We start from the raw sequence: 26,059 nt of genomic DNA on the forward strand, positions 1-26,059 counted from the left end.
GGGGGGGGAGGCAGCTCCGTCTTCTTTACTTCTTGCCCCAAACCTCCCGTCTACTGATCTTCTTAGCCTTGGCGTTGGTCTTGGGCGGGGGAGCAGCACCGGCCTGGACATGTCTGCCATACAGACTGGGATGGAGAAAGAGAGAGGAAGAAATCAATACTAGTACTCCATTTGAGATGAAAGGGCGAAAGATTAAGATGGCATCAGAACTGAATGACCAGTATGTCACACATCCAATTCTTTGTGCACTCAAGTCTGGATGGACATCTATTGTTCGTTAGGTTGTACATATGAGATGTACAAAAATGATGGCACAGAAATACCCCCACATAACTGGAATTGTCTTTTAAAGTTCATAATATCAGGTAATGCTACTTTATTGTAAAGACCTAATATCCACTTAACTCTTTTACTCCTATGTAATATGTTTATCATGGTATGTACAATGTCAATTGCATTTTAAGATGGTGGTGCTGAGATGGTTAAATCACTTTACAAGCATATATTGTCTACTGTTACAGCATGGCTACTAACACACTTTCTGTTTTCACCTCGAAAGTTCAATGAAGATATCCTGTTGATAAAAACACTACAAGCCATGTAAGTCTGAAAGGCCAATATGTAATTTTTTTTTTTGGTATTTGTGACAATTGCATCTGAAAATATGCCGAACTTTCCTGATTTTTGTTTATAATCTAGAGTGTCTATGATCATGTTTGCACACAGGTTTCATGCCATAGGTAGAGATACTCACTATTTGTATGTTTCTGATCTGATGTAATCAAAAACATGTGACACGCCCACTTGGAACTGGTCAGCGATTGGTGGGACCCAGGGGTTGTTTTCAGCCTTCATAGTATTCCTACCAGTGTACAAGTCCAGTTTACCTGTGTACAGATGAATTAAGCCCCTATGAATTCAATATAGGACAAAGTGTGAATGCATCCTACTCATTTCTTGCATTTATTATTCTAGGCTATGCTTGTGACATTTCAATTTTTTAAATTTCAATTTATTGTTTCTCACAGTTCTCAAAGGAGGAAAAATATCTGTAACAATGTAATAAACACATGATTTTGACATTATGTTCAAAGGAAAAAAAGTACATAACTATAATCATAGAAGTGTAATATGTCAATATCATGTAGTAACAAAGAAAGCAAATGCAAGAAAAACTTGATGGAACTGTATGAAAATGGAATTTGTAAAATGATACTTTGTAGAGTTTGCACTGTAATAATACAGTCTTAGCAATTCCATTTACTGGTATGGCTTACATCAGCTCTCATCATCTGTTACTAACAGCTCTCTCTTGCTGTAGACATTTTAACATACCTGTCAAACTCATCCATTCTATTTCTTAACCATTTGGAGTCACTGTCATTTGGTCATAACACTTCATCTCCACAGATCCAATGCCAAGTATACTTGAAACCAGTGATAAACAGGTTAATGCAGCCAAAACATTCCATATGACAGAGTGATCTCAACATCAAAAGGAATCTACCATTATTTTAAGTTGAGGGTATTTATCTTTGCAATTATAAATTCATTTGGCTCATTTCACGCTGAAACAATGTGATTTGTGTCAAGTTTGGAAATCTAGATTTACCTAGTTCTGGAGGCAGGACGGTGATTCTGTTTCCTTGGATGTGGAACTCTCTCAGCTTGGAGAGCTGACCGATGGACTTGGGCAGAGCAATGAGGTCATTGTCCCTAACGGCCAGCTGTGTGATGTCCATAGAGAGTGTGAGAGATTGGAATCAAATTAGTTAACATCTTTCAGGAGGTATGCCAACATGACTATCACGAAGATCATGAATATCACTAATGCATGTATCAAACATTAAAGACATTTTCTTCTTCCACAATGAGAGCATAATATTTGAGAGATTTCTGAACAAGACCGTCTCCTAGCCCCAAACAATTTTGACTGGAGGAGAAACTGCCACGCGATAGCAACAAAAAAAAAAATACAATTCAGAAAGTCTTGCAAAGGAGGCCATTACTGCATATGTCAACATAATGCCAGTCAGCACAGAAGAGCCCATCTATAAATGGCATGTGAGCCTCTATGCAAGAGCCCTTGCATAGAGGCTCACATGCAAATGTATGAATACATCAGACAGCACCAGGAGATTTTCAGGGAAAGCATTCCAATTTGACATTCCCCATTTAGCGTCTGACGTCCAACTGTACTTTTCATTTTTCCTCCTTTTGTAAAACCAATTATGACGTGACCCTATCAAATTGAAATCCTACAATTATACAGAAGCAACTCTAATACAAACACATTCAGTATCACACTAGTTCTTTGAGGTAACAGAAGTAGGAGAGAAATAGTGGTCTATCTACTTCAATGCACCTAGTAGGAAGTACTCTTAAGGTGAAATCAACCTAAGCTTTGGTAGAGCTGAAAGTGTGTATTCCAGTGATTAATTCAAGCACAGCTATTGACAAGAATCGGACGTGTAGTTAAGGTCCTACATACTTCTAAATCTGACAAGACATACCACTTCAAGCTTGCTGAGCTGTCCAATTTCTTCAGGGAGGACCTCGAAATCATTGTCACTCAGGTACAGAGCTCGAAGCGTATCTGCACACAAAAAACATCAGAATACAATTTCCCAGAATGATACAAAATGAGTATCGCATATAAATTCAATGGTAACTGGGGCTTTTTGTTTGTTCATTTGTGTCACTGTTTGTCTACGAATTACAGAAAAAAAAAAAACCATAAAATTGGTGTATCTAATATCTGCTGAATTGGACTTGTAAGGTAACTTCAATAAAATATTCATTTACATATTTGATATGCCACTCACAGTAAGAGAGAGGAAAGTTCTCTGCCAGTTCTCTCTGGGATGTTGATAACATGATATTCAAGTAAAAGTTGATTAACAATTTGGTCAACATTTTGTTTTTAATGACCAATGTACTTCTGACTACTAACTGACTACTGAAGTCCTTATGAACAGAAATTATGAACATTCTTTCATCATAAAGAGTCTATGGTCTCATACTGCAGCGACACTGAAAGGTGATTCCCAGAATTTTTCTTTCCCCTGCTTGCCTGCCATGTTCAAAACAAAATGTGTGGACAGTACAATGGAATCAAACTTGGGTTTCCACTTGAGATATTTAAGGACCCATGAGCAGAGTGACTTTCAACCCACCGAGCAGGAAGAAGTTTCCAGGCAGGCTGTTTTCATTCAAGTTGTTGTAGGTAAGATCCAGGATCTCTAGCTTGGGGAAGGAGCCAAACCCTCGAGGCAAACTGTACAACCGGTTCATACTGGGATCAAGAAAACAATAGAGCAGGCTAGAGCTGCATCAACTATTAAAAGTATCCTTCATTTATTTTGTACAAGAAATATTAGGATACGCCACAAGGACAACTTTGTAGGGTTGTTCCTTTTTCACTACAAACAGAACTTGTACTCAGGCTTTTAATGACACATAACAAGACAAGCTACACACAGCCTCTATATCTCAATAAACCAATGTCAATGAGGATATATGCCTTTTGATGTACATTAAATATGGGATAGCTAGCATTGGATTTAATTCTCATATTTGCTGAATAAGTCAATACTACATTAGATGAAAACCTACATTCAATGAACATTTACAAGAAATGCTGTGCAATTTTCTTCTTTTTTTTTCTGTACTAAAGCAACCTCCTTGCCCCTTTCACAGATCTATTTATAGATACACGGATCTGCCCCACAGTACAATGTTAATTTGCTGACATTTTATAATCCTCCCAGATGTTTAAGATCATCCGATTGTAGATTGCTTGTTGTTCCAAAAATGAAGAAATCATGGGGGGATCGGTCATTTGCACAAGCTGGACCTTACCTGTGGAATCAGTTGCCTCAAGCTATCCATTACATTCAAATGTTGACTCCTGTAAAGTTGCCCTTAAGACTCGTTTGTTTGTAACCACGTTTTTTATGATATTTTTTCATCATCATTATTGTTTCATTCATTTTCATGTGCATGTTTGTGTAATGATTTTTGTACTTTGTAACTCACTTTTCCTACTGTGCCTTGAGTATGTTAGTTATGTGGAATTGGCGCATTATAAGTACCCTGTATTATTATTTATTATTATTATATATGGAAGAGTGAGATGTCACTGGATGAGACAAAAAATCAAATTGATAAAAGGACATATCTACACTTCACAGACAGAATTAAAACATGCTACGAGATCATTGTTTACTATGTAAATTGCACACTCCTTCACAAGAAAGGGGAAAAAAAGAGAATCTTGACCAAAAATATATCTATGAACTCTGCAAAGGACATGATTATTTCCAAGTTCCTGGGAATGAGACTACTTACCCTATGTTGAGGATCTTGAGGTTCTGCATGGAGCTGATGTTGGTTGGAAGTTCCTCTATGTGGTTGTTGAAGAGATTTAATGACTCCAGATTTGTCAACTCCACTAGGTGAGGTGGAACGGCTGCAGGGCAAAGGCAGACATTGGATGTGGAAACTTTAGGCAAGAATCTTACATTGGAAACTTAGTACGCACGGTCTATACACATGTACCATTATATATACCAACTCAGCTCATAATCATCATCTACAAGTGAACATTGTTTTCATACCTACTTAAGTAAATTCTCAATCACCTCTACTTTGGCATTTAAAAAAAAATAAAATCATTATCACTGACATTACTTCAAAACAGCAACCTTTCAGATATTCTCTGATAACCAGCCAGTCATTAATGGTATATTTTTGTGGGTAGTTAGAATTAGCAAAGAAAATTGCAACATACATTTAAGTGTTTTGGTAGTAATTAGTTGATCAGAAAGTAGGTTAATTGAATTATTGAATAGTCTTTTCACTGATCTGCTGCTATTCTTTCGCAATATCCTATATACTATCAGAAGCGGATCTAGGGGGGGGGGGTGGGGGGGTTGCAACCCCCCCCCCCTCCCCCAAAAAAAAAAAAAAAAAAAATCTGGGGACCTTTTTTTTTTATCTTATCTTTTTTTTTTTTTAACTTGTAATTTTATTTCTTTTTCTATTTATGGCAATGACCTCTTTACCAAAAATAGTGGTGTTTTAGATGCAAGAAAATGCCATTTTCACACACAGATTTTCAAAAATTCTCCCTACTGTGGGAGGGGGGACACCCCCTTCCACACCCTCCCCCTCTCGCTCGCTCCGCTCGCTCGGGCTTGGTCGCTACACTCTCTCGCATACCGCCCCCAACCCCCTCCTTTATAAAAAGCTAGATCCGCCCCTGACTATTACAGCCCAATGTTATAAAACCATTACATCAATACCTCAAATGTTTTTACCAAGAGGAACTGGACTTACATTGTAAGAAAAGCATCATTATTTTCTAAGCCAATCTCTCTGAAAGAATTACATTGTATTATAGTGCTGATGTGACACATTTTGCCTACTGAATCATTGCAAGGACATACATAACCTGCCACAGATAAAGAAGCTTGAAAACTACTGATGTATTACTTTTGTTTTACAACATTTTGTTTGTGAAGTGAACTCTTTCTCCACAAAAATAATACAATTGGTATAAAGATGGTACTCCACTATTTTCGTATACAAATTGTGTATCATGACATATTGTATAATGATTCATTTGACAAAATATTAGGCTTGCAATATTTTGAGGGTGATTGCATGACAGTTTCATTTACCAAAGAGTTATCACCAGTGTTTTCCATGAAAAACACTTTTCTTTTTCCGTAACAGTGAGTGTAGGTTAAAAGCATACAAACCTATGCTTTTGTGTGTATTACAAATGTACAAAACATAAAACTACACCATATGCAAATCATTACATTAGAACAGGGTGTGATTCACCTGACATTGTTCTTGTTGATCAGCAGTGCATTTTTTGGCTACTGCATATATGCATAAGGCTACAGTGGTTCCATAGGATATGTGCAGTACTCATAAAGCAGCACGATATCATAGTATTTCACAGTTTCCTGTTCAGGAACATTACACTTGCTTCCTGTTTTTGCAGTGTACCAAGATCACTTCCACCTTATAGACAAGCAACAAAAGATATTATCATTACATTTAGGTGAATATTCTCAAACACAACACTACATATATGGGGAAACAGCCACATATAAAATCACTTTTTCTCAGTCAAACTGTAATTTCCAGGTTCTGAAACTCCATAAACTTAGTAACTACTCATGAAAATGAGGATATGATTAATACCTACACAGCTGAAGTATGATATCATCAACTGAGAACCAGAAGGGCATTATTGCAAGGGGGGGGGGGGGGTATTGAGTTACTATTAGTATCACATTGCAGAGCTCAATCTCATTTACATTATAATGTCAAATTTACACTTTCTTTCATTTTCAGTGAAATGTTCACAATCAAAACCTGATATTTGGAATAATGCTTACCGGTATAGTTTATACCGTACATCTCTCAACATTTGATTTTTGATAAAATCGTCATTTAATGATTAACTAATTGTTTCACTTTATTAATTCATGCTCAAATCTTAGAACCTGAGAACTATAACACCCCTCTGGTTCTCAGCTGATTGTATGTTGATAGGTTTCACGGTACTTACCATCAATCTTATTATGACTCAGTGTCAGCCGTACCAAGTTATTGAGAGAAACTGAGGAGTAAGAAAACAGGAGGCAGACAAGAGTTTTGAAACATATGGCATGCAAAAATATTCGTGTGCTTTTATTTTTGCGCTAGCATCTGGTTGCGCAAAATGCGTGAAAATTTCCACATTTAAAGTATTAACTGTTAGACACATTAGAGCCATCAGAGACTCAGTCACAGAAAGTCTATACAGCTTATTCTTTTACAATTCACCTTTGCTCCGCAACACAATCAAACAGGAATAAATCTACTTTCAGTTATGTGATGACTTTCAACGCTGGCGGCCTTACTTTACTTTACTATACCGAAGGGGTAGGGTCATTTGTAAATCAAGTCCACCAAGTCTGAAACTACAGAGGGGTCCGAGTATTATTAAATCAAATTCAAAATTTAAATCTGAATTTACTGCACTGCATAATACCTCAACCCAAGCTCAACTGTCCACTTGCACAGCATGCAGTCAGAAAGCAGAAAACAATTTCCCCGTTTAAAACTATCACTGCACAAATCTTGACAGCGCTAACACTTTATAGACTTTCCAGCTTCACATGTTAAAAAAAAAGAAAAAGATACAGACACCTTTCCAAGCAAAGTCGATCAAAGACAGACAGTATATTTTCACAACACAGATATGCACACATGGGAACTTGCAAAACGACACTTTCATCAGCCAGATTACTTACATAGCCCAGGAATGTCATGGAGCTTGGATATGCCCTTGTCCGACAGATCAAGATCCTTATTTCCCTTGGAGTCTTCGATCTGTTTTTTGACAGATTTAGACATTTTGAAGCAAGTTAGTACTGTGCGTAATGAAATTAACAGAGTTTCCTAGAAGAGTTCACACCGATTGTCTGTCAGAAAAAGATTGACCGGAAGTGCCTGACGCTTGGAGCTTGGTATGTCATAACGTACTGTAATAAACATTCGCAGAATTAGTCTCATTTACAAGACTGTAATTCTCCCCACGATTCCCAAATTTCTACATTTTGAGATTATTGTGAATAGCTAATACATGAAAACAACAGTTTAAGGTTTGGAGTTTTGAACAACTGTTTATGACGTAGTCCTTATGTATAAAGCATCCTGTAGACCTCGGGTTTTCGCAACAACAATAATGATAACAAAATAGAATACCACGTTTATAGTGCTTTGAGTTTAAATGAATTAAAGCAAACTGAGCCAGATGGTAAAATGTCATTTTAAAGAAGTTAATCATCTATACATTCTGACACCTCCACAGGTTTTGAACACCTTTTGGATTAACAAATTTCCAAATATTCCACAAAAACTGTGCACCATATCATTTAATATCAGTTCTAAAATGCATGAAAAGCTCCCTCGACGACTCATGTACTGTATATGCACATCATTTTTAATGCCTTGACAAAAAACACCATGACCAATGGCGGATCCAGAGGGGTGCACCATATAGGTGCGCGCCCCTCTTTATATTTTGTTGAAACAAACAAACAAACAAAATGGGGGGGGGGGCGTGCACCTCCCTTTAATTTTGTAAAGGGGCCTCCCCTTTAGGAAATTCCTTGATCCGCCCCTGATGACGATCGATATGCACGTTTAGGATTGACAAAATATGCCACAAAAAGTGATTCAGATTGTTTAATTTCAATTCTGCAAAACGCAAGAGTTCCTTCATGAGGGAAACCTCACTCTGAAACCTCCCCATCCCCCCCCCCCCCCCCCCATCCCAGGCTTGGTTGTTAATTCGCTGCGGGCTCGCACATAATTACCACGTTTTGCCCCAGAGGCCGTCAGTCCCCCGCCCCATCCTGTAAACGGATTGTATACCCCTGGGAAGAGGATCACGACTCTTTCACCTTATACCCCATTCCTAGATCATGTAATGTAACTGGGATCATTATAAGGTACTGATGATACATTTATGGACCTGCAATTACCCGGCAACGAACACATTAGGGGCAAATCTTCCTCGTGGTTAGACTCGGATTTTTGCGTTGATAACACCCAATATGATCAAACCGTCTATATGCTACTTCAGGGTCTTATTAACTTTATTTTGCAGAAAACCCCATTCAATAACATAATTGGTTAAGCGGTTACCGAGAAATGTGGATTGTTGTAAAGCATGTCATGAGTCTGATTCTTCCAAGTTTAGCACTTGGATGCTCTTGGAACAAATCTACAGACAGAACTTCAGAGGGAAGGGATTCCTGACATGCTCTATACAAAAATCCTCATTTCTCTTTGACCACTATAAAGCAAATTGAATGGGGTTTTCTGTAAGATGTGGGCAATGAGTTATAGTTTCCTACACTGAAATTTTGTTTGGATTGATTCACTATTTTTTAAGTTATCGCTGCGGAGGGTAGGCCTACCATTGTATTTTTTTTTTTTTGGGGGGGGGACATACAGTATATAATTATATGGAATTTGTATATGTTTCAGAATTACGAACCTTTGTTTCATTTTCGGATTGACAAACATTATCAATAAAAATGGTGCTATTCTTTTGAAAATCTGGAGTTTTGCATTTAAATGCTATTCAGTTAATGTATAATCATATAGAACAGAATGATTACAAAATCTCATGGCCGGGGTAATCTGCTTTCTGGAGCTATGCATGATAACCGCAGTATGGCCCTGTTCCCTATTTTCAGTTTCAGTTTATTTTCCACTTATAAAAAAATAATGAAATCAACAAAATCAACAATCTCCACACAAAAATATTAACAATAGTGCTTGAATGAAAAAATAGAATGAACATTATAGCGTTATTTATGATCTCCAGGTGTACAGGTGCATTATCAAGTGTTGAACTGGTTTGAATGGAATAACAGCCTCTAGATGACAGAATATCTTTTAATTCTCAGTATTTCTAACTGAAGGAACATAACACATACAAACAAATAAACAAACCTTATAGAATAAATGAAAAGCCAGAAATCTGTTTGAAAAAAAAAACAACAACAGTCAAATCAGGTAATGATCATGAGATGAGGCGACGAATGCTACGGTATATAGGCCCTATAACAAATCTCTCTTTCACTTGCACACAAAACTAGCTTTTCCTCGATATCTTATAATGATTTACAGACGGACAACAACCATAAACTTCCTCAAGGAATCCTTCATGCACATCTAAACGTTTGAATGATTTAGCTTTGATTGACAACTTTCATTTCATTTTGTTTCGTTTCAGTTTCCAGCTCTAAACCTTAGGCACAAAACATGTACATATGCATACACATAGTAACACAAAATCAGTGGTGTTGTAACAAAGAAAAATAACGACTGCTATTGACAATAAACTATGGTCTTTCTGATGACACTGAATTTGTAAAAGGGACAGTGAAATTTGAAAGGGACAGGGTTATACTTGCTCTATAGGCCTATTTGCAAGAATGACTGTTATGAACAACCAACAGAAGAGTCATTATTGCCTTTCTAATGTAGATTCAATTTTTCTCGACCAATCCGTTTAGATTTGTTTATACTAGGACTACTCATCTGTTTCACTTTTTACTCTTTTTATTAAAGTCACTTGAACAAAATAATGATCCTCAGTCTTTTCTCTGATATCGTGCTTCGTTGTTCTATTAATGCGTTTCGACTTTTTTCTTTTCATATTCCAGTTTAAAACACACACACACAATAAATATGTAGAAAGGACATCCCTGCAGATATCTTGTTTTTCATTTGCAGGGAGATATTCACTGGAACAAATTGGTAATAGATAGTATGAATGGGGACGCGGATATCTACGTCTGCTCTTGTGGTAATATTTTGTGAAGGGAAAAGAAAAAAAAAAATCGTCTTTGCTAGGATTAGGGTCTGAACATTACGTCTAGGTTTGTTGTCAAATTGCTGTGCAATAATTCACATATGTGGCACGGATAAAAAGTGAGCCTTTGGTAACATAGGTGTGACACACCGCGACCGCAGCAGTACCGCAGCGCGCAGTAGTGCATACCGCGGTACGGCCGGTGTGTGTAGAGTGTGTCAAAATAGGCAAATAAAAGCAGCGGAGATTCGAGAAGAGATCCACCACACGCCCAGGCGGCATCCTGAGTTCTACTTCGATTTCACTCTGAAGTAAGATCACAAGATGAGCCAAATTCCATCGTCTGAGTGAAGACAATGAGACGCAATCTTCTGTGGTGAGATATTCTAAAAATGAAAGACAAAACCCTGTGCTACTAAAGCTCTCCACACCCCGCTTTCTGTCGTGTTGTGCGTGACCATAAATCTGACGTTAGATCTATCATCTACAATGATCTAGACCTACACTTTGTATAAGTAACGTCAGAAATACTGTTGGCCTAACCTTGATCTGCTTTCGTACATTTTATTGGCATTGCATTGTATCGTGTACGTGTAGACTAGAGCACTATCTAGTGAGATTCCAGTCATAATTCAGAAAAAATTGTTGTAGGCCTAACAGCTTGTAACGTATTGTACAGTACAGTTTACAGGATGCCTTCGTGACCATGCTGCATATATAATGGAGCTTGAGCTGTTTTAGTCCCGCCCACGTGCTTGTGTTGTATGCCATTGCCCGTGCCCATCAGGCCATGCTCTATACATTTCTAATATCATGAATATAGATAAGCAATTAATGGGCGCTACTGTTGGTATCTTTGTCAAGTTTGGGTTGTCATCTTGCTTTTTAAACTTTATAATCATGATAATGTAATGTTGAAACAAATACATCACATGTCGCAATCTGCCGGGCCTGCCTCTGCTGCTCGATGCTCTTGTTCGTATTTACGGTCTAAATTAGGCCAAATCGTGATATCGGTCCCCTCTCGTTCTGCCTGTGCGTCTCCACTATGTGCAAAGTCTATGGAGGTTGAGAGAAGTCCCCGGCTCTGACGAAATGAATGGTGGTGAATGGAGTGGCGTGGGGACCTATTTCACGATAATGCCCTAAATTATTCTCTAGTTTCTATATATATTCATTTTCAAATAAATTTACAAGGCAATATCATGATATTTATATTAGATTAGATCTGGAACATTCTGTAAGCACTGACATTACCACACACATGACTAATGAATGAATGAATGAATGTCAATTTATTCAAAAACCAAACATAAATAACTAGCACCGATTCTACCCTATAACAAAATTACATATAAAATCTTGCCCAATTGTGTAGCTGTAAGAAACTTAGCAAGATTTATGCATTGTTCAGTTGACTGAAAGATCAGTCTGTTTTTTGTCGTCGGGGAAATGTTCTGAGGACACTACTTCTGGCTTCATGGAATTCCCATGCCCAGGGCTTCTAATTACTAATGTCTACGGAGGAGAGTAAATGAAGAGTTTGTTCACAAAAACCGATGAGTCCATTTTTAAAGATTTTGAAGTACGGTCTCTGTCATAAAGTACAAAATAATGCCTTTTAAATGATATATTGGTCACTACATATAAAGGTACATTTTTGAAGTTATGGTCAAAAGAAGCAAACATTTTCTTATTATTCTCTTTATTTTTCTTGACTTTTAATCGCGAATATCTCCATTTGGCAAATATGGACTTATCGGTTTTTGGGAACAAACTCTTCAAATGTTAAAAAAAACAAAAACAAGGAATGATTAAAAAAAACTCCGGACAGACAGATTTGAGTGGTTTTACTGTCTAAATCGTTACACATGCTATACGAAGTGTACACAGTATATCAAGTATGATGGTGCTGGATGATGATGGTGTGGTAGAAGTTTGATGTAAAAACTGTATTTGATATGTGGAATGTTTTGGCATGTGCAACAAGACATTACGTTTAAAACGTTCATATGTACAATTGTACATGTATGTGTGTTGTAAAAGTGTCTGATGATATATTCAAATGCATCGAGTAGTGGAACGGGAAGTGCAATCCAGCACTAGTGCAGTTTTGTGCTCCGTGAATGTGCATACTCCGAAGTCCCAGGATCAGGGTTTGTTGTGGTTTGATGAAGTATGAGAATGTCGAAGGACTATGTACGAAACCGCATGCTGCATTGGTGCTGTGCAGTCCTTCTGCTGTAATTAGATCATGTACATAATCCTTCTAACTTCCTGAGTGAGTCCATGATAGTGTACTCTGCTGTTGTTAAATCCTTCTTTGCCACATAATGAGAGAGAAAAAAAATTACATTGACTCTCTCTGCTCTGGACCATTGTACATGTGTATCTCTCCAATAATGAAAATAGCTGGAAAATTCAACATGTTTTCATTTTTCTAGGTGAGAGCACCTGACTTTATACAGTACCTCTTTTCAGAAGGCAGGGGGAATGATATTACTCCTGACATAACATGTCAGTACAAAGTCAAACAATGTGTTTTTTCATAAGAAAGTGAAATTTTGCAGACTTCTTTTTTTTTCAACATTCTTTATATTGTTGCCCTACATTGTAATGCAGCATGATGAATTGTTGTCTTCTTTACAGTGATGATGGCACACGGTTAGATTTAATCAAAAATTTTAAATTGCATAATTTTTGAATGGATAGTCCAGATTTCCGCATTTCCGCTTTCCGCATATTTCTGCATTTACTGAATTCACATGTACCCAATGTCTTCATGTGTACTTGAGGTAAACTGCCCCCCCCCCCAAAAAAAAAAAAAAAATATATATATATATATATATATATATATATATATATTTGGCATAATGACTACATTATATGATTAGTTTCAGGATTTCTGCTGGGATTGGTGTGGCATGATAAAAAATGAAGAGTGCAATATGAAAATCAAGGGAAAATAAATAAGTTGCATGTTTTGTTTCCTCTGGAACAAGAATGACATGTTGTCTTTATTCTATGTCATATCTTTTATTTAAATTAATTTCATTTTTAAGATATTAATGAAAAGTTTAAAGTATCCTACCTAGCAGTTTTTCAGAACCAATTCATCAAAAGCAGTGACCTCCTGTATAGTATGAGTTGTAATACATAGGGCCTAGTCTTTGCAACTTGTCTCAATGTTACCATTAACTGTGACTTGTAGTGAATGCAATTACCTGGTACTCCACATACTTGATCATGAAATCTAGAGTAGGACCTACATTGGAATACAGATCTGCAGAATGGAAGCCGTTTTCTCTGTAATATCTCAGAACATCATAATTTGCTGAAGTGAAAGGGTAAAAAAAAAATGTACCTGTAAATACAGAACTCTCATTGCTCTAAATATTCATTGGAAGCAAGACAGTCAGGTTGTACAATGTATGCATGTGCCTACTGAAGATGTGATTTGTTGAATGACAATAAAAAGTGATTAAGTGTTTCAGTAGTAGCTATGATAAAAGATCATGGGCATACATGTGGTTGGGTTGGACCCGACTGTATGCATGTGGTTGTTTTTTGTTTTGTTTTTTGTTTTTTTCATCAACTACTACTTTCTACTAAAACACTGAATTACCAGCGTTTATTTACATCAATGTCAGGCAATTTGACAATCTGTTGCATTAAAAAAAAAAAAAAAATCAATTTGACGTAAGAATCATTAATTCAATAAAAAGTGATGTTGTTCAACTTCAACATAGTCAAGTGAGATTGAAGCAACATGCAGTCTTTTACTTCGATGTTTTTCCAGTTGACTTTAGAAGATCATTCCAATCCTGATAGGATTACAATGCTGACATACTGGGAGTACCCAGTTCCACTCCAGAAGCAAATTATGACTTATCCATTGACCAACAGTGTGGCTCTCTCCAATTCAGTGAGCAGATGTCCCTCCTGCATTTTGATGCACAGATAGGTCATTGCAAGTTTTGGAGGAAAAGTGTTCATCTGCTGTACACGTGACATATATTGTGTATGTTCTACTAGTTACTATGAAAGTTTGCGTGCCTCACCAGATGTGTTAGAGTGGTACAGCACACTTTCCTACTCGGCATGCAGGAATTGAATGTTTAAGCATGGAGCTACTGGTTTAAGTTGGCTTGATCTCATCACACATGTTTACACACTGTCCATGTACAATGTATGTACAGTGTTTGGCAGCCACTTGTATACTAATACCGGTACATGTAACACATGCAATCTGTAGGGAATGGAAAACAGCAAAGTTCCTTCCAGGAGCACTCTACCACAGAATCCTTGAACTCAAATTTGGTGGATTTGGTGTACCAGTGTGTACACATATAAAGTGTTAGTGTCAAACATGAGTGTATGTACTGCAACTGTTCTACAATTTCACAAAGTAGGATGTGAAATGTAGGGAAGGCTTATTAGGTATGATCCATACAATTCTCATACAATACATAAAGGGTGTTGTTCCACTGCTGTTACTGGTATACCTTAGGGACTTTCCTTATGAGTCCCACTTGTAGTTGTACTTATTGAGCTACATGGTGTATGTATTGAGCTATGGTCATGATACCGAGATTATTATCTCTTTACTACAAGTTTTGTACAATGTACAGTACTTATATTACGAGTCCCAAACAAGCCCCTTTCTGTAAATGATCCCCTTTCCCTAACAATAGAAATTGTATAAGAGCAGCTATTTTTTTTTTTTTTTTTTTGTACCTCTGCACTGGATATCTTGAAGATCCTGCTACTTAAAGTATGTTGCATTTCATGTAATCATATCAGATATTGCTACAAAATTGATTCTATCTTGTCCAGCTCAAGACTAATTCATTAATGAGGTACATTGTACATGTACACAATGAATCTTACTTATAATAGTTGTATACAGCATAGTATTGGAACCAATTTTCATTGGAAAACCTGTCAGATAGTTGTTTCAGCGCAAAGATAGCATTTATTATAATGTACAATTGTACAAATGAATGTGCATCTTGAGTATTTGTGCTTATTCCTCTGTTGCTACTGGTATTGACTTGTCTTAGTACAATTTGGTTTAATACTGCACTCTAGATTATCGATTGCAGTTCAAGCAAGTGAAATGTATTAGCACCTATGGATAATCATTTCTGGAGATGTGATCTCCAGTTATTCAGGAAGCAGCTGTTGTGTCACTCACAAGTAGATTAATGGCTGAAGATGCACTCTTGCAATGTGAGGAGATGGATGTATTATCGCACTGATGCCCCCATTCATGCTAAAGGCAGATGCTGGATATTGGAGATTTAATTTCTTAAAACAAGATACGCAACAATTATGTTATCACATGATGGTAATATCAGAAAATAGGATTGTACCTTGAAGAGCTTTGGAAAGTAAGAACCAAAGAATGGGTCTTCGTAGTTCTTTGTGATACGCTTTGTTCCAACATGGATTTTTTTTTTTTTTTTTGGGCCAGGAGTTTTAATGATTAATTACTACCAATTTCTTCACATTCATGATCAATAATGAATGTGTGAAATAAAAGAGTTACCTTTGGGTGCGTTCGAGCGCTCTCCTAAAGCAAACTGTACCGTACCGTATCCGCGCCAGAGGAGCGTTCGAACGCTCCTAAAGTGTACCGTACCGTACTGTACCGAGCCAAAAGTGGACCACTTCCCGATGTGCTCCAAAAGCGTACCAAAGCGCACCAAAAGTTTGTTGTAAAGCATGCGCGTATCAAGCGCATACGTCACAATGCAAAAACATCATTCTCTTTGTTCGGGACAGCTGTAAGTAGTTCAAGCGAGAGGTGAATGACATTCTTGCTGTAAACAAGCGTGACCTTTTCTAAAAATAATTCGTGAGGTACGCTTTCTCCACAGAGCGCTCGAACGCACCAAAATTGGCACGGTACGGTACGGTACGCGTTAGTTCAGTTCGCTTTGGTTCGCTTTGGTTCGCTTTAGAGCGCTCGAACGCACCCACAGTTTGAATCAAATTTTCTATAAATATGAGAGGCCATATCTCTCTTCAAGGAATAATGATGACAGTGTGTAATAGACAAAACATGAAGGGAAGGCTATCTATTTCCTGTATTGCTGGTCACATTTTGTATCAAAAGTTTTTTTTGTGTGTGTGTGTTCTTTTGTTTTGTTTTTTTTGGCTTATCACTTCTCTGTTTGAAACTCTGAATGATGTGTCTGTATCATCAATCAGCACAGACAAAGAGCACCATAATTGATGCAAACAATGCAGTGTTGTATTTACCAAGAATGTAATAACCTATCAAATTGTGACACATTCATTACTGTTGGTATAACAGCCACAAGTATATTAAACAGGAAAATCACAAGTGTGAGTATGGCATGCAGCCTTTTGTGCAGTACTTACTGGTCGGAAGCAGTTCAGTGAAGTCATCTTTGTTCCGTAAAGTGCCGGTTAGTCCACAGTATGAATTCCAGAAATTTCACTCATTAAAGGGAGTCCAGAACTTTGTCGATCCTGGAAGAAAAACAAAAGTTAGAATACTTTCTCAGAAATAAAGCAACACCCAAGTGACAAAATCCTCCGATTGATAGTGTTTGATGCCTTCCTACCCTCGTTCAAGCCACCACCGAGATGACACTGATGAGGAATGGCCGAGTGAATGTGAAATTGACTCCAAGAGATACGAGATGAGCGGTGTAGCGGTCAAGCCCCCGGCTGTCGGATTTCTAGAGAAAACAAGTGATGAAGCTCCCCTCTCGGATCACCAGCCTGAGCTAATGAGCAGAGAGGTAGACGGGTGGTGCGAGTGGAAAAGCACTTGTCTCGAGTTCCCGAGATTTGACTGCATATTAGATAGATTGGTGGCGATGTGCAGCAGCTTTGCAAATATGCCTCAATCTCCATAAGCGCCGCCCGTACGTGATAGTGTTTGTGGCAAGTGGGCCGGATTATCGAGACGGCAAACTTCTTTTTTTTTTGGGGGGGGGGGGGGAGAGCTGGAACTTGACTGCAGTCTTGACAAGCACCACATTTTGATCTGCAGGAATTTTTTACACTGGGGAAATGCTTAATTATTCTTGCACATGAACTCCATGTACACATACATAAACAGAAATATGATTTTTATGACTCATCATAGCACCTATATTTCCTACTGCCATAACATTTTCTCTTATGATTTTCTTTTAAATCACTTAGGAAGATGAAATGAATAGCAGTTTTGATGAACACATAGGAAGTAGCATAATTAGTTACCACATAATCCTGTAAGACTGCCTACAAAAAAAGAGTGTCAGAAGTGTTCAATCAAATTAAATGAAAATAGATTGTTCATAAAAAGAGAACCATCTTATTCAATCATACATGTATTCAGACTGAATCACCACAGTTTTGATTCCAAGTAATGTAAAACCAGCCACTTTCTGCAGGGCTGGATGTGATCTGGGGGGGGGGGGGGAAAGAAAGAACCCTCCTCTTATCGCTAAAACCATTTTGCAAGGGAAGCATCAACCTAAAGCCGGTAAGCCCTATAATGCATCCCAGCGTGTTGTCGATGTCATGTGACTTCTTGAGTGGAGTCGGGGCGGAGGAGGGTGACACTAATTGGGTTTGTGAAAATGAACCGTGAGGGATGACAAATTAGAGGAGCATGTGTCAGGGACTCAAGAGATCCGCCCAGGTACTCAGAACATGGATGTACAATGTACAACAGTGTGTATAATGATGTATGAAGGTGAAGAAAGTCAGGCAGTGACATGAGGGCCTATACTGTCTATTGAATCACTTTTCCTTTGCTTTTTCTGGATGGAATAGGTATTATACATCAAGCTCCATCTGTCCACAAATCTTTACATTGAGTACATCAAGATGTATTCAGCAGGGTTCAATATTTCCACTTATTAATTTGCATATTTTGTTAACTATAGTGTCAAATTGCTGTCTGTTTGATCTAAACCATACTGTATAATGGTTTTGCAATATCCATGTACAGAATGTAAGTACAGTGTATAATTCAAATAAACATGTCTGATATCGTAGGCCCCACTACAGAGTAGCATACATACCGGTAGTTAGTGCACAAAATATAATTACTAAATTGTGTCTGTCACAGAGATCACATTTCATGAAGGAGACGGAGATGATAAAGAAATAATGACAGTTTACAATCAATTGAATTCAGAATCACTTGAAATACATTCAGCATGAAACATATAGTATTTGAACAGTAACTAACTTTTTTTTTTCCTTTGCTTATGGTATTCAGAAGTAAACTTGTTTAATTAGTTAACTGGTATCATTTCCCTAATATGCTGAAATCTACTATGCCCCATGACAGGTGCAATGCACCCACTGCATACCTCTGGCTAGTTCATTGCCACATTCCATGCATAGCAGTGGTTGGTTGCTGGACTAGTCTCTCCTCAAGGAGTTCTCTTCTTATTCTAATCCAAATGCTGAGTAAGACTTCAACCAGTACTGTATTTTGCATTCATTGCTATATTTTGCAAGCCAACTGTACTCTTATTTTTATGAATTAATTTTACTGCTGGTTGTTTTAGAAATTTGAAATCATGATGTACTTATTAAGCCAAAGTTATTGAAAATCTAAAAATTCATCTGCTGGAGGGATCATTTCATAGAGTTTAAACTCGTGTCCTTGAGTAAAGCCACATGTAGACATGTCAAGTAAATCCATGCTTCACACATTCACAGTATATGTGAGACGTGTAGTGAATTTGGGTCAAAATATGGTTCAAAGAGTGGATTGTGTGTGTATGCGTGTTTGTAAAAATGTGTGTGTGTGTGTGTGTGTGTGTGTGTGTGTGCTTTAGACTGTTTCCAAATTACAGTATGTCTGTGATCTACATGTACATGTATGGTTGATGTCAGCATAGGTTGCATCAGTAACCTGTGCCAAAGTGTTTCAGTTTATTCAATTCATGAAATTCTTGTTCCTGTGTAGATGTACGAAGTGAATGCAAGCTTTAAAGGGAAATGTCAATCTGTCTTTTGTCTCATCTAATGCAGCTACCCTGGAGTTTGAAGGGTACGACGAGTGGAGAATATATGGCATCAAGAAGCTACAAAGCCATGCTGTTTGGATACGGGACCCCAGTGACTTGACTCGGGGTCCCAGAGCTGATGTTTGAAGAAGAACTTCACTCTACTGAATGGAGTCAGGATGCCGTCAGGAACCCCAGGGGATGATTCTCACAGCAGCTACCTGGTATATGCTTCCAGGCAATTCAGGAATTGTACCAGTAAGTATTTTGGGTATTTATGGTTATCTTTTCCACATAGGTTCTAGTAAATTTGCATTTCTAGTGTATGTTGTCTGAGAAGGAAAGTACTACAGTGAAGAATTTAGGGCGAGATGAATTTGAAGTTCGTCTCTAATGCATCTAGATGCTCACTTCAGAATTAGATTTCTTACGAATGAGCGTGGTGTATGTGCTTGTGTATGCATTTCAACATTAGAAATTTATTTAGTGTACACCAGATGTTGTCATGTCAGGCAAGCCTTTTGATTGTCCAAACCAAGTCCTTTCATAAAGGTAACTACAACCCATGTACATGTATGTATTTGATAAAGGTTTTTAAGTGGTGTACTGTGAATTTCTGTGGTGGCAACAGACTGAATATACTATGAATGCACAGTGACAATTCTATTGTATGGGAGAAGTGACTACAGAGAATAAATCAAGGTAGTGATAGTTTGGTAGAGCTCTGTCCAGCCCAGAAGCAGCTGATCATGGTGACACACTGTACTTGACCATGTGTAGTTCATATCTTCAAGGCAATATCCGAAGTAAGCTCAGCATCTTCTCAAAGGGAAGACAGAACAGAAGAAAGAAGTTTGAGGACTTTTTTGATAGGTTTTGTATACTCTAACTGCTCATATGATTTTCAGTTGTGGTCAGCGACCGAATATATTTATGAATGACAATGTCCGTAGATGCAATGAAATCCCTTGATTGCCCAATGATGTGAACATAATGCTTGAGGCTAGCCGGTCATTTTCATAGCAGAGTCTTCTTCTTCCATCTCATTTCTGTCTCTAAGATGTCCTTTATTCTCCTAAATACTTTTGTGTCCTTTGTTCTGTCTCTCGCAACTTTCTCGACTTCGTTGTGATTTTGGCCAATTGGCAGCCGCTGATTGTTCAGATTATGAGAGCTGAGGGCATGCAGTGGTCTGCGTAGTGACAGTGATGTAATGATGTCATTTCCTACTTCTGTTCCCATGAATAATAGAGGAACAACATGAATGCTCATCAGGCTCATATTCACTTGCATGTATTTGGTGAAATGTATATTATGATAAAAGAAAATTCATTTCTTGTAGCTGGGTGCATGATGGTCTTTAAAACCTCAAATGCATTTTTTGTTTCATGTGATAATGTACCACCCTGTGGTGACACAGTTTGGAAAAAAAAAAAAGAAAGAAAAAGATTTGAAGTAATGTAATCTCCACATCACCTTTTGGGGACTGCGATTTCATCATGTTATTGACATGTGTATTCATACAGGTTGCCGGGGATGACGACAGAAGAGATGGACTGGACAACTACAATTGTAGCAAGACCTCAAAACCAGGTAGGATTGTAAATTTTTGATGTGCTATAGAATTATTCAGATATTATTTCTTAAAATATTTATGCTGATTTTTTGCTCATTGTCTCTGAGTGATGTAACAGAAATTTCAGCTTTGTGTTGTGGTACACTTCGTGTTTTGTAAAAATTTGTTCTCACCATCTACTGTATACGCCAAATATTTCGCGAGGTTTTTATTTTTGCGAATTTCGCGAGTCGGGTGCTATTCGCGAATTTAAAGACATGCAAAAATATTGACTGTGATCCTGATGTGAATGTGACGTACGTGTGTACACTTCTCTGTTCAGTACAGGACTCCATGATCGCGAATTTAACCACTCGCAAAATTGTCGGGAATTTCCGATTCGCGAAAATTTGGACTTGAGAAAATATATGGCGTATACAGTATATCCTCCAAGTGGAGATGGTTCCTATTTAAAAACAAATTAACAAACCAAAATAAAGTGGACAAACAATCCACCCTCGTGCATTGCCATTTTCTGACAAATTAATGTTAATAGCATCCTGTTTGTTGTAAACTACAATTTCCTCAAAAAGAGATTGCACCTATACAGTGTTTCCACAAGATTTGACTTCCAATTTTATGCTGTGTTTGATGTTGCCTGAATATGCCAAATGTGGGGTTGTGAAACATCACCTGCCAAATTCAGCGATTTGCCCACTTGTAATGTCTGTCTATAATGTAATTTGCTGACCAGTCATTGTGCCCGATGATGAGAGAACTATGCTTGAGGCAAGCCGATCATTCTTGCAGCACTTTCTCTCTAGTCTTCCATCTTGTTTTCAATATTTCTCTTTCTCCATTGTCTTCATATATCACTTGGACTCAATGTCTGCCTCTTCTTTTGTGCTGTGAGTTTGGTCATTGAGCAGCCACTGATTGTTCAGATTATGAGAGCTGAGGGCACATAATACCTGTACATTAAAAAGAATGATGTAGACCCTTCTGATTATGACACAATAAGACTAACATGAAATTTGAGAATCACAAGTGAAATTTGCCATAGCCAAGTATGGTCTGTAGTTATACTGATCTGTCTTTTATATCCATGGCATATAATCAAGGATGTAATGTGTTTAACTTTCAGTCTGGTTTTGTCTCTATCTGTGTTGGTCAGATTTATATGTCAGAGGTTGATCGCCTTCAAACTGTTCTGGGAACCTTGCAGCTGAGAATTTGCCGTCCTACGCAGATGCATGTCTTGGTAAGTTGAAATAAGGTGAATAGTATTAGTTACCGTTTAAGGGGAAGGGAAAATGTGAGAGTGCAGTGGTAAATCCATGAATTATGCTTTTATGTGATATTTTTGTGTTCATTTCTGGAAAGATGACTTGCCAAGAACCTGTACCTCAAGGTGTAATTCACATTTTATGATAGAAAAATTAGAGAGCAGGAGGGAGGGTGGGGTGAGGTTCTTTATCATTGATAAGTAAACAAGTAATGCCAACCCTGGTGTTTGTAAAGGTTTACTGTCATTGTTTATCGAGGTTATAGTGTAAAGAAAGTGAAATCAAGTGCAAGTAAAGTCGGTCCATTCAGTCTAATAGTCAAATCAAATCAAATGGAATCAAAACAGAACTGTTAAATAAATTTTAAAAAAATTAAAAGACTTGGAATGTGCCCTATGATGACAAACAGATGCCTTATTCTGCTACTGGTGTGCAGCCATCCCACCTAAATCTTGTCTACCACTGCTCCATTCCATTCAGTCCTCCTCCTCCTCTTCCTCCTCCTCCTCCTCCTCCTCCTCTGCACTCTCTTCCACTACCCCTATCTTCTCTTTGTATTCCTTTTCTCTGGGATGTCTGCAGTTTGGGCCAGACTGCTGAAAAATCTTATGTCTGAGGGCATGGCATGAAGTTGCACATTTATTGCTTTCAGTTGATCATAGACTCAATTTCACTTCCCCCCCCCCTTCAAAAAAAAAAAAAAAGCTTGATATCGCGTGTGACTCTCGGCACTGGCCTATTCACATTGAATGAAATGATTTGTTTGCAGTTTTGCGAACTGTTATTTGACAAGATGTAAAGTGAATGTTTCTCAGTAAACTATTTGTTTGTGCATAATGTTTGAAAATTTTGAACTAGCGGCAGCTGTAGGCAAACCATCTTGTTTTACTTCCCCACCCTTTTTCATGTTAGAATTTTGGCAGTGTGAATATATGGAATTAAATTGTGCATTCTGCATGCATATTATGGACTTGTGCCACCATTGTGCAAAATATTCAATTCTAAGTGGCTAAAATGGAGTTTATAACATTGTTACATGTTCCTGTGTACTCTGCTGTTTGACTCCACAGATTGCGAGGGCTGTGTTCGACACTGGCCGAATGTGCTTTATTTGAATCGTGCTGCAGAGGAACTTTGGAAGCAGTGGATGCCTTTTAGCTCCTGCTTTTGTGGGGGATGGACAAGAGGATCGTATTCATGAAACAGTTTCACTAGCAGTATAAGACCATAGGCATAGCATTGATGGTGTCATCTTTCTCTTATGATAAGAACATGTTTGGGTGAACAGAGAGTATGTTGATATGAAACCAAGACAGGGATGTCATTTCTCACAATAATTTACATCCTCTGATGGATATTTACCTCCGCCAGGGGAGGAGGTTATTTTTTCTTTGGTGTTGGTTTGTTTGTTTGTCCATGTGCAAAATAACTCAAGAAGTTGTGAACCAATTTCGATGAAACTTACAGGAAAGGTTGAGAATGACACAAATAACACATGACTACATTTTGGTAGTGATCCGGGAATTTTTATAGATTTTATGAAGGATTTTCAATATTTTGGCAGGTAGGGTCAATGAACTTTGAGGTTTTCATGCACACACTTAAGTGCGTGCTCTAGTTTCTGCTGAGGCGAGGTGCGCCGCACAGCCGGAAGTTGATGACGTACAAAAGGCTTCTATATAAGGAAATCGCGCGACTTTCAGCATGCATACGTATGGGTGGAAATCACTGATCTCTATGGAAGAACAAGATCAGTGGTGGAAATGAGCTGTATGCTTGGCGGAGGTCTGTGCTCTCAGAGTGCTTCTCTAGTTGTACATATCTCTGCTTTGGAGATTGATGCAGCAATATTTGTTGCCTCTACCTGCCTCTATACCACATATATACAATTTACTGCTCTTGTACTGAGAAATGTGGTCATGATTGTCAAAGGACTGTGGTAGCCAAGTAAAAGTTTACTCAGAGCTGTGCAGAAGTTGCTAGAGGACAGAGGATGATCAATAAAGGTTTCCCAACATGAATATACTGTGAAACCTAGTTGCTTTAATTCAGAGTAAAATGTCTTCTGTATTTGTAGTGACTGTGTGCTTCTTGCTGTGTCATTAATCAACAAAAAAACTGGAAGAGAACAAACCTGAAATCGACTGACTGAACAGAAGAAAGAGTTAAAATAAACAACAAACAGTCACACACACACACACACACACACACACACACACACACACAGATGATGTACTGACACTGCCTAGGCATCTGCATTTGATGACATAAATGGTACCCTGGGGTACCAGAAAAAAATCGGCCATTTTGTTGAATTATTTATTTTTTTTTTAGGGCTGTACCCTGGGTTACCAAAAAGTGGGAAATTAATTTTTTTGTGTGTGATTAATTCTTCAACATTCAATTATGGCCATTGTTCTTGTAAAAAAAACCCTCTTCATCCTGTAGTTTTCTCAATTAATCCCTGAGCCAGCAGGGTCATAATAATGCCATCTGCCTCCGCCTTATCCCCGGCGTCACTGGCCTTCTGAAACACCTCCAGAACATCGGCGGCCACTTCCTTCCCCAACTTCCGAGTGGCGCGAAGCCTCGCGTTTTCTAGCCTCTCCTCTCTGGAAATTTTCCTTCTTTTCCGGCCCTTTCCTTTCAGTGCGGCATAGCCCCCATCACCTGCTGGCATTTTTGCAGCTTGATCCTAATTGATTCAATATTGAATCAACTTTCTTGAAGCAAACCCTAGCCACACATCAGTTTCAATCGGCATGTATTGTACAACACATTCATGTAATCAGCAACATGACATGTAAGTTACGTGATTTCAGTGCAAATTGTCCTCTGCATCACCTTATCTGCACTGGATATATTAGCATATGCAGTGTACTGAACTATCCAGGCTTACTTCTAATGCAGAAGTCTGCAGTCTTTATCACTGTCATTGTAAAAATTGATGAAAAGGTCCATAACATCTGTACCTTTGCACTGGATATATTTGCATATCGTCTGTTGAGAATGAGAAGGGCGTTAAGTGGTCGTGAACACTATGGGTTTAAGGGCAACTTAACACCCTTATCATTCTCAGCCGAAGATATGCAGTGTACTGAACTATCCAGGCTTACTTCTAATGCAGAAGTCTGCAGTCTTTATCACTGTTATTGTAAAAATTGATGAAAAGGTCCATAACATCTGTACCTTTGCACCCCACTTGGGCGAGGTTGGCTATTCCTTTCATTTGTTAATATTATTTCTCATATCCATAATCTGAGCTGCGGTTTACAAAATTGTGTTCCCCTCATTTACAGGGCCAGCAGGGAAAAAAGGGGTTTATTTCTTGTGTTCCCCTCTTGTACAAAAGCCTAAAAGATTAGCATGTTAAGAAAGGGGAATACAGCTGTACATGTATATGTATAGCATCCGGGCACTTGAGCACTCTGTGATGAAAGGTTGCAGTTGGTGAGAGTTTCGCGACTGAAGACAATTTCCGTTACGTGAACGGAAGACAATCGTTGCAGCTGCCTTCTGTGTGTAAGCTTGTGTGAGACTATGTGCACTGTATTGGTGTGCCACTTGCCTGAGTTGTATTAAGTGCATGCATGGTATGGATGCAGTGCAGTGGTGTAGAGCTCAAGCTGGCACTAAGAGAGGCGTTGTTATTGGGAAGTTGTAAAATGTTTACATTGTGCTAATTTCTATGACTGCTCAAGATGCCTAATATGGTTAATAATAATGATATGGACTGGCTACTTGAGGGGGATACTTGGTACACGATTCAACATCCATTGTCCTCACTAGAATTGTATTGCCCTCACTAGAATTGTATTGCCCTCATCTTCAA

The 26,059-nt window shown here is 38.1% G+C and overlaps 1 protein-coding gene and 1 long non-coding RNA gene across 2 annotated transcripts; one reads left to right on the forward strand and one right to left on the reverse strand.

Moving 5' to 3' along the window:
* On the reverse strand, positions 1 to 16,919 carry LOC140237435 (ras suppressor protein 1-like). The gene is made up of 9 exons (XM_072317362.1): positions 16,787 to 16,919; positions 7,317 to 7,395; positions 6,590 to 6,640; positions 4,351 to 4,471; positions 3,177 to 3,295; positions 2,514 to 2,596; positions 1,613 to 1,727; positions 755 to 887; positions 1 to 125 (listed from the first exon to the last, which is right to left on the reverse strand). Exons 1-9 carry the CDS (start codon positions 16,811 to 16,813, stop codon positions 26 to 28), a joined length of 828 nt encoding a protein of 275 aa, XP_072173463.1. The 5' UTR covers positions 16,814 to 16,919; the 3' UTR covers positions 1 to 25.
* Positions 10,638 to 24,238, forward strand: LOC140237436 (uncharacterized). Its single transcript, XR_011901840.1, has 5 exons — positions 10,638 to 10,772; positions 19,412 to 19,644; positions 20,913 to 20,979; positions 22,116 to 22,202; positions 23,298 to 24,238. It is a non-coding gene; the product is annotated as an uncharacterized lncRNA (long non-coding RNA).
* Positions 24,239 to 26,059: the final 1,821 nt, after the last annotated feature.

The sequence above is a fragment of the Diadema setosum genome, chromosome 14 (assembly GCF_964275005.1).
Source record: "Diadema setosum chromosome 14, eeDiaSeto1, whole genome shotgun sequence".
Classification (NCBI taxonomy): domain Eukaryota; kingdom Metazoa; phylum Echinodermata; class Echinoidea; order Diadematoida; family Diadematidae; genus Diadema; species Diadema setosum.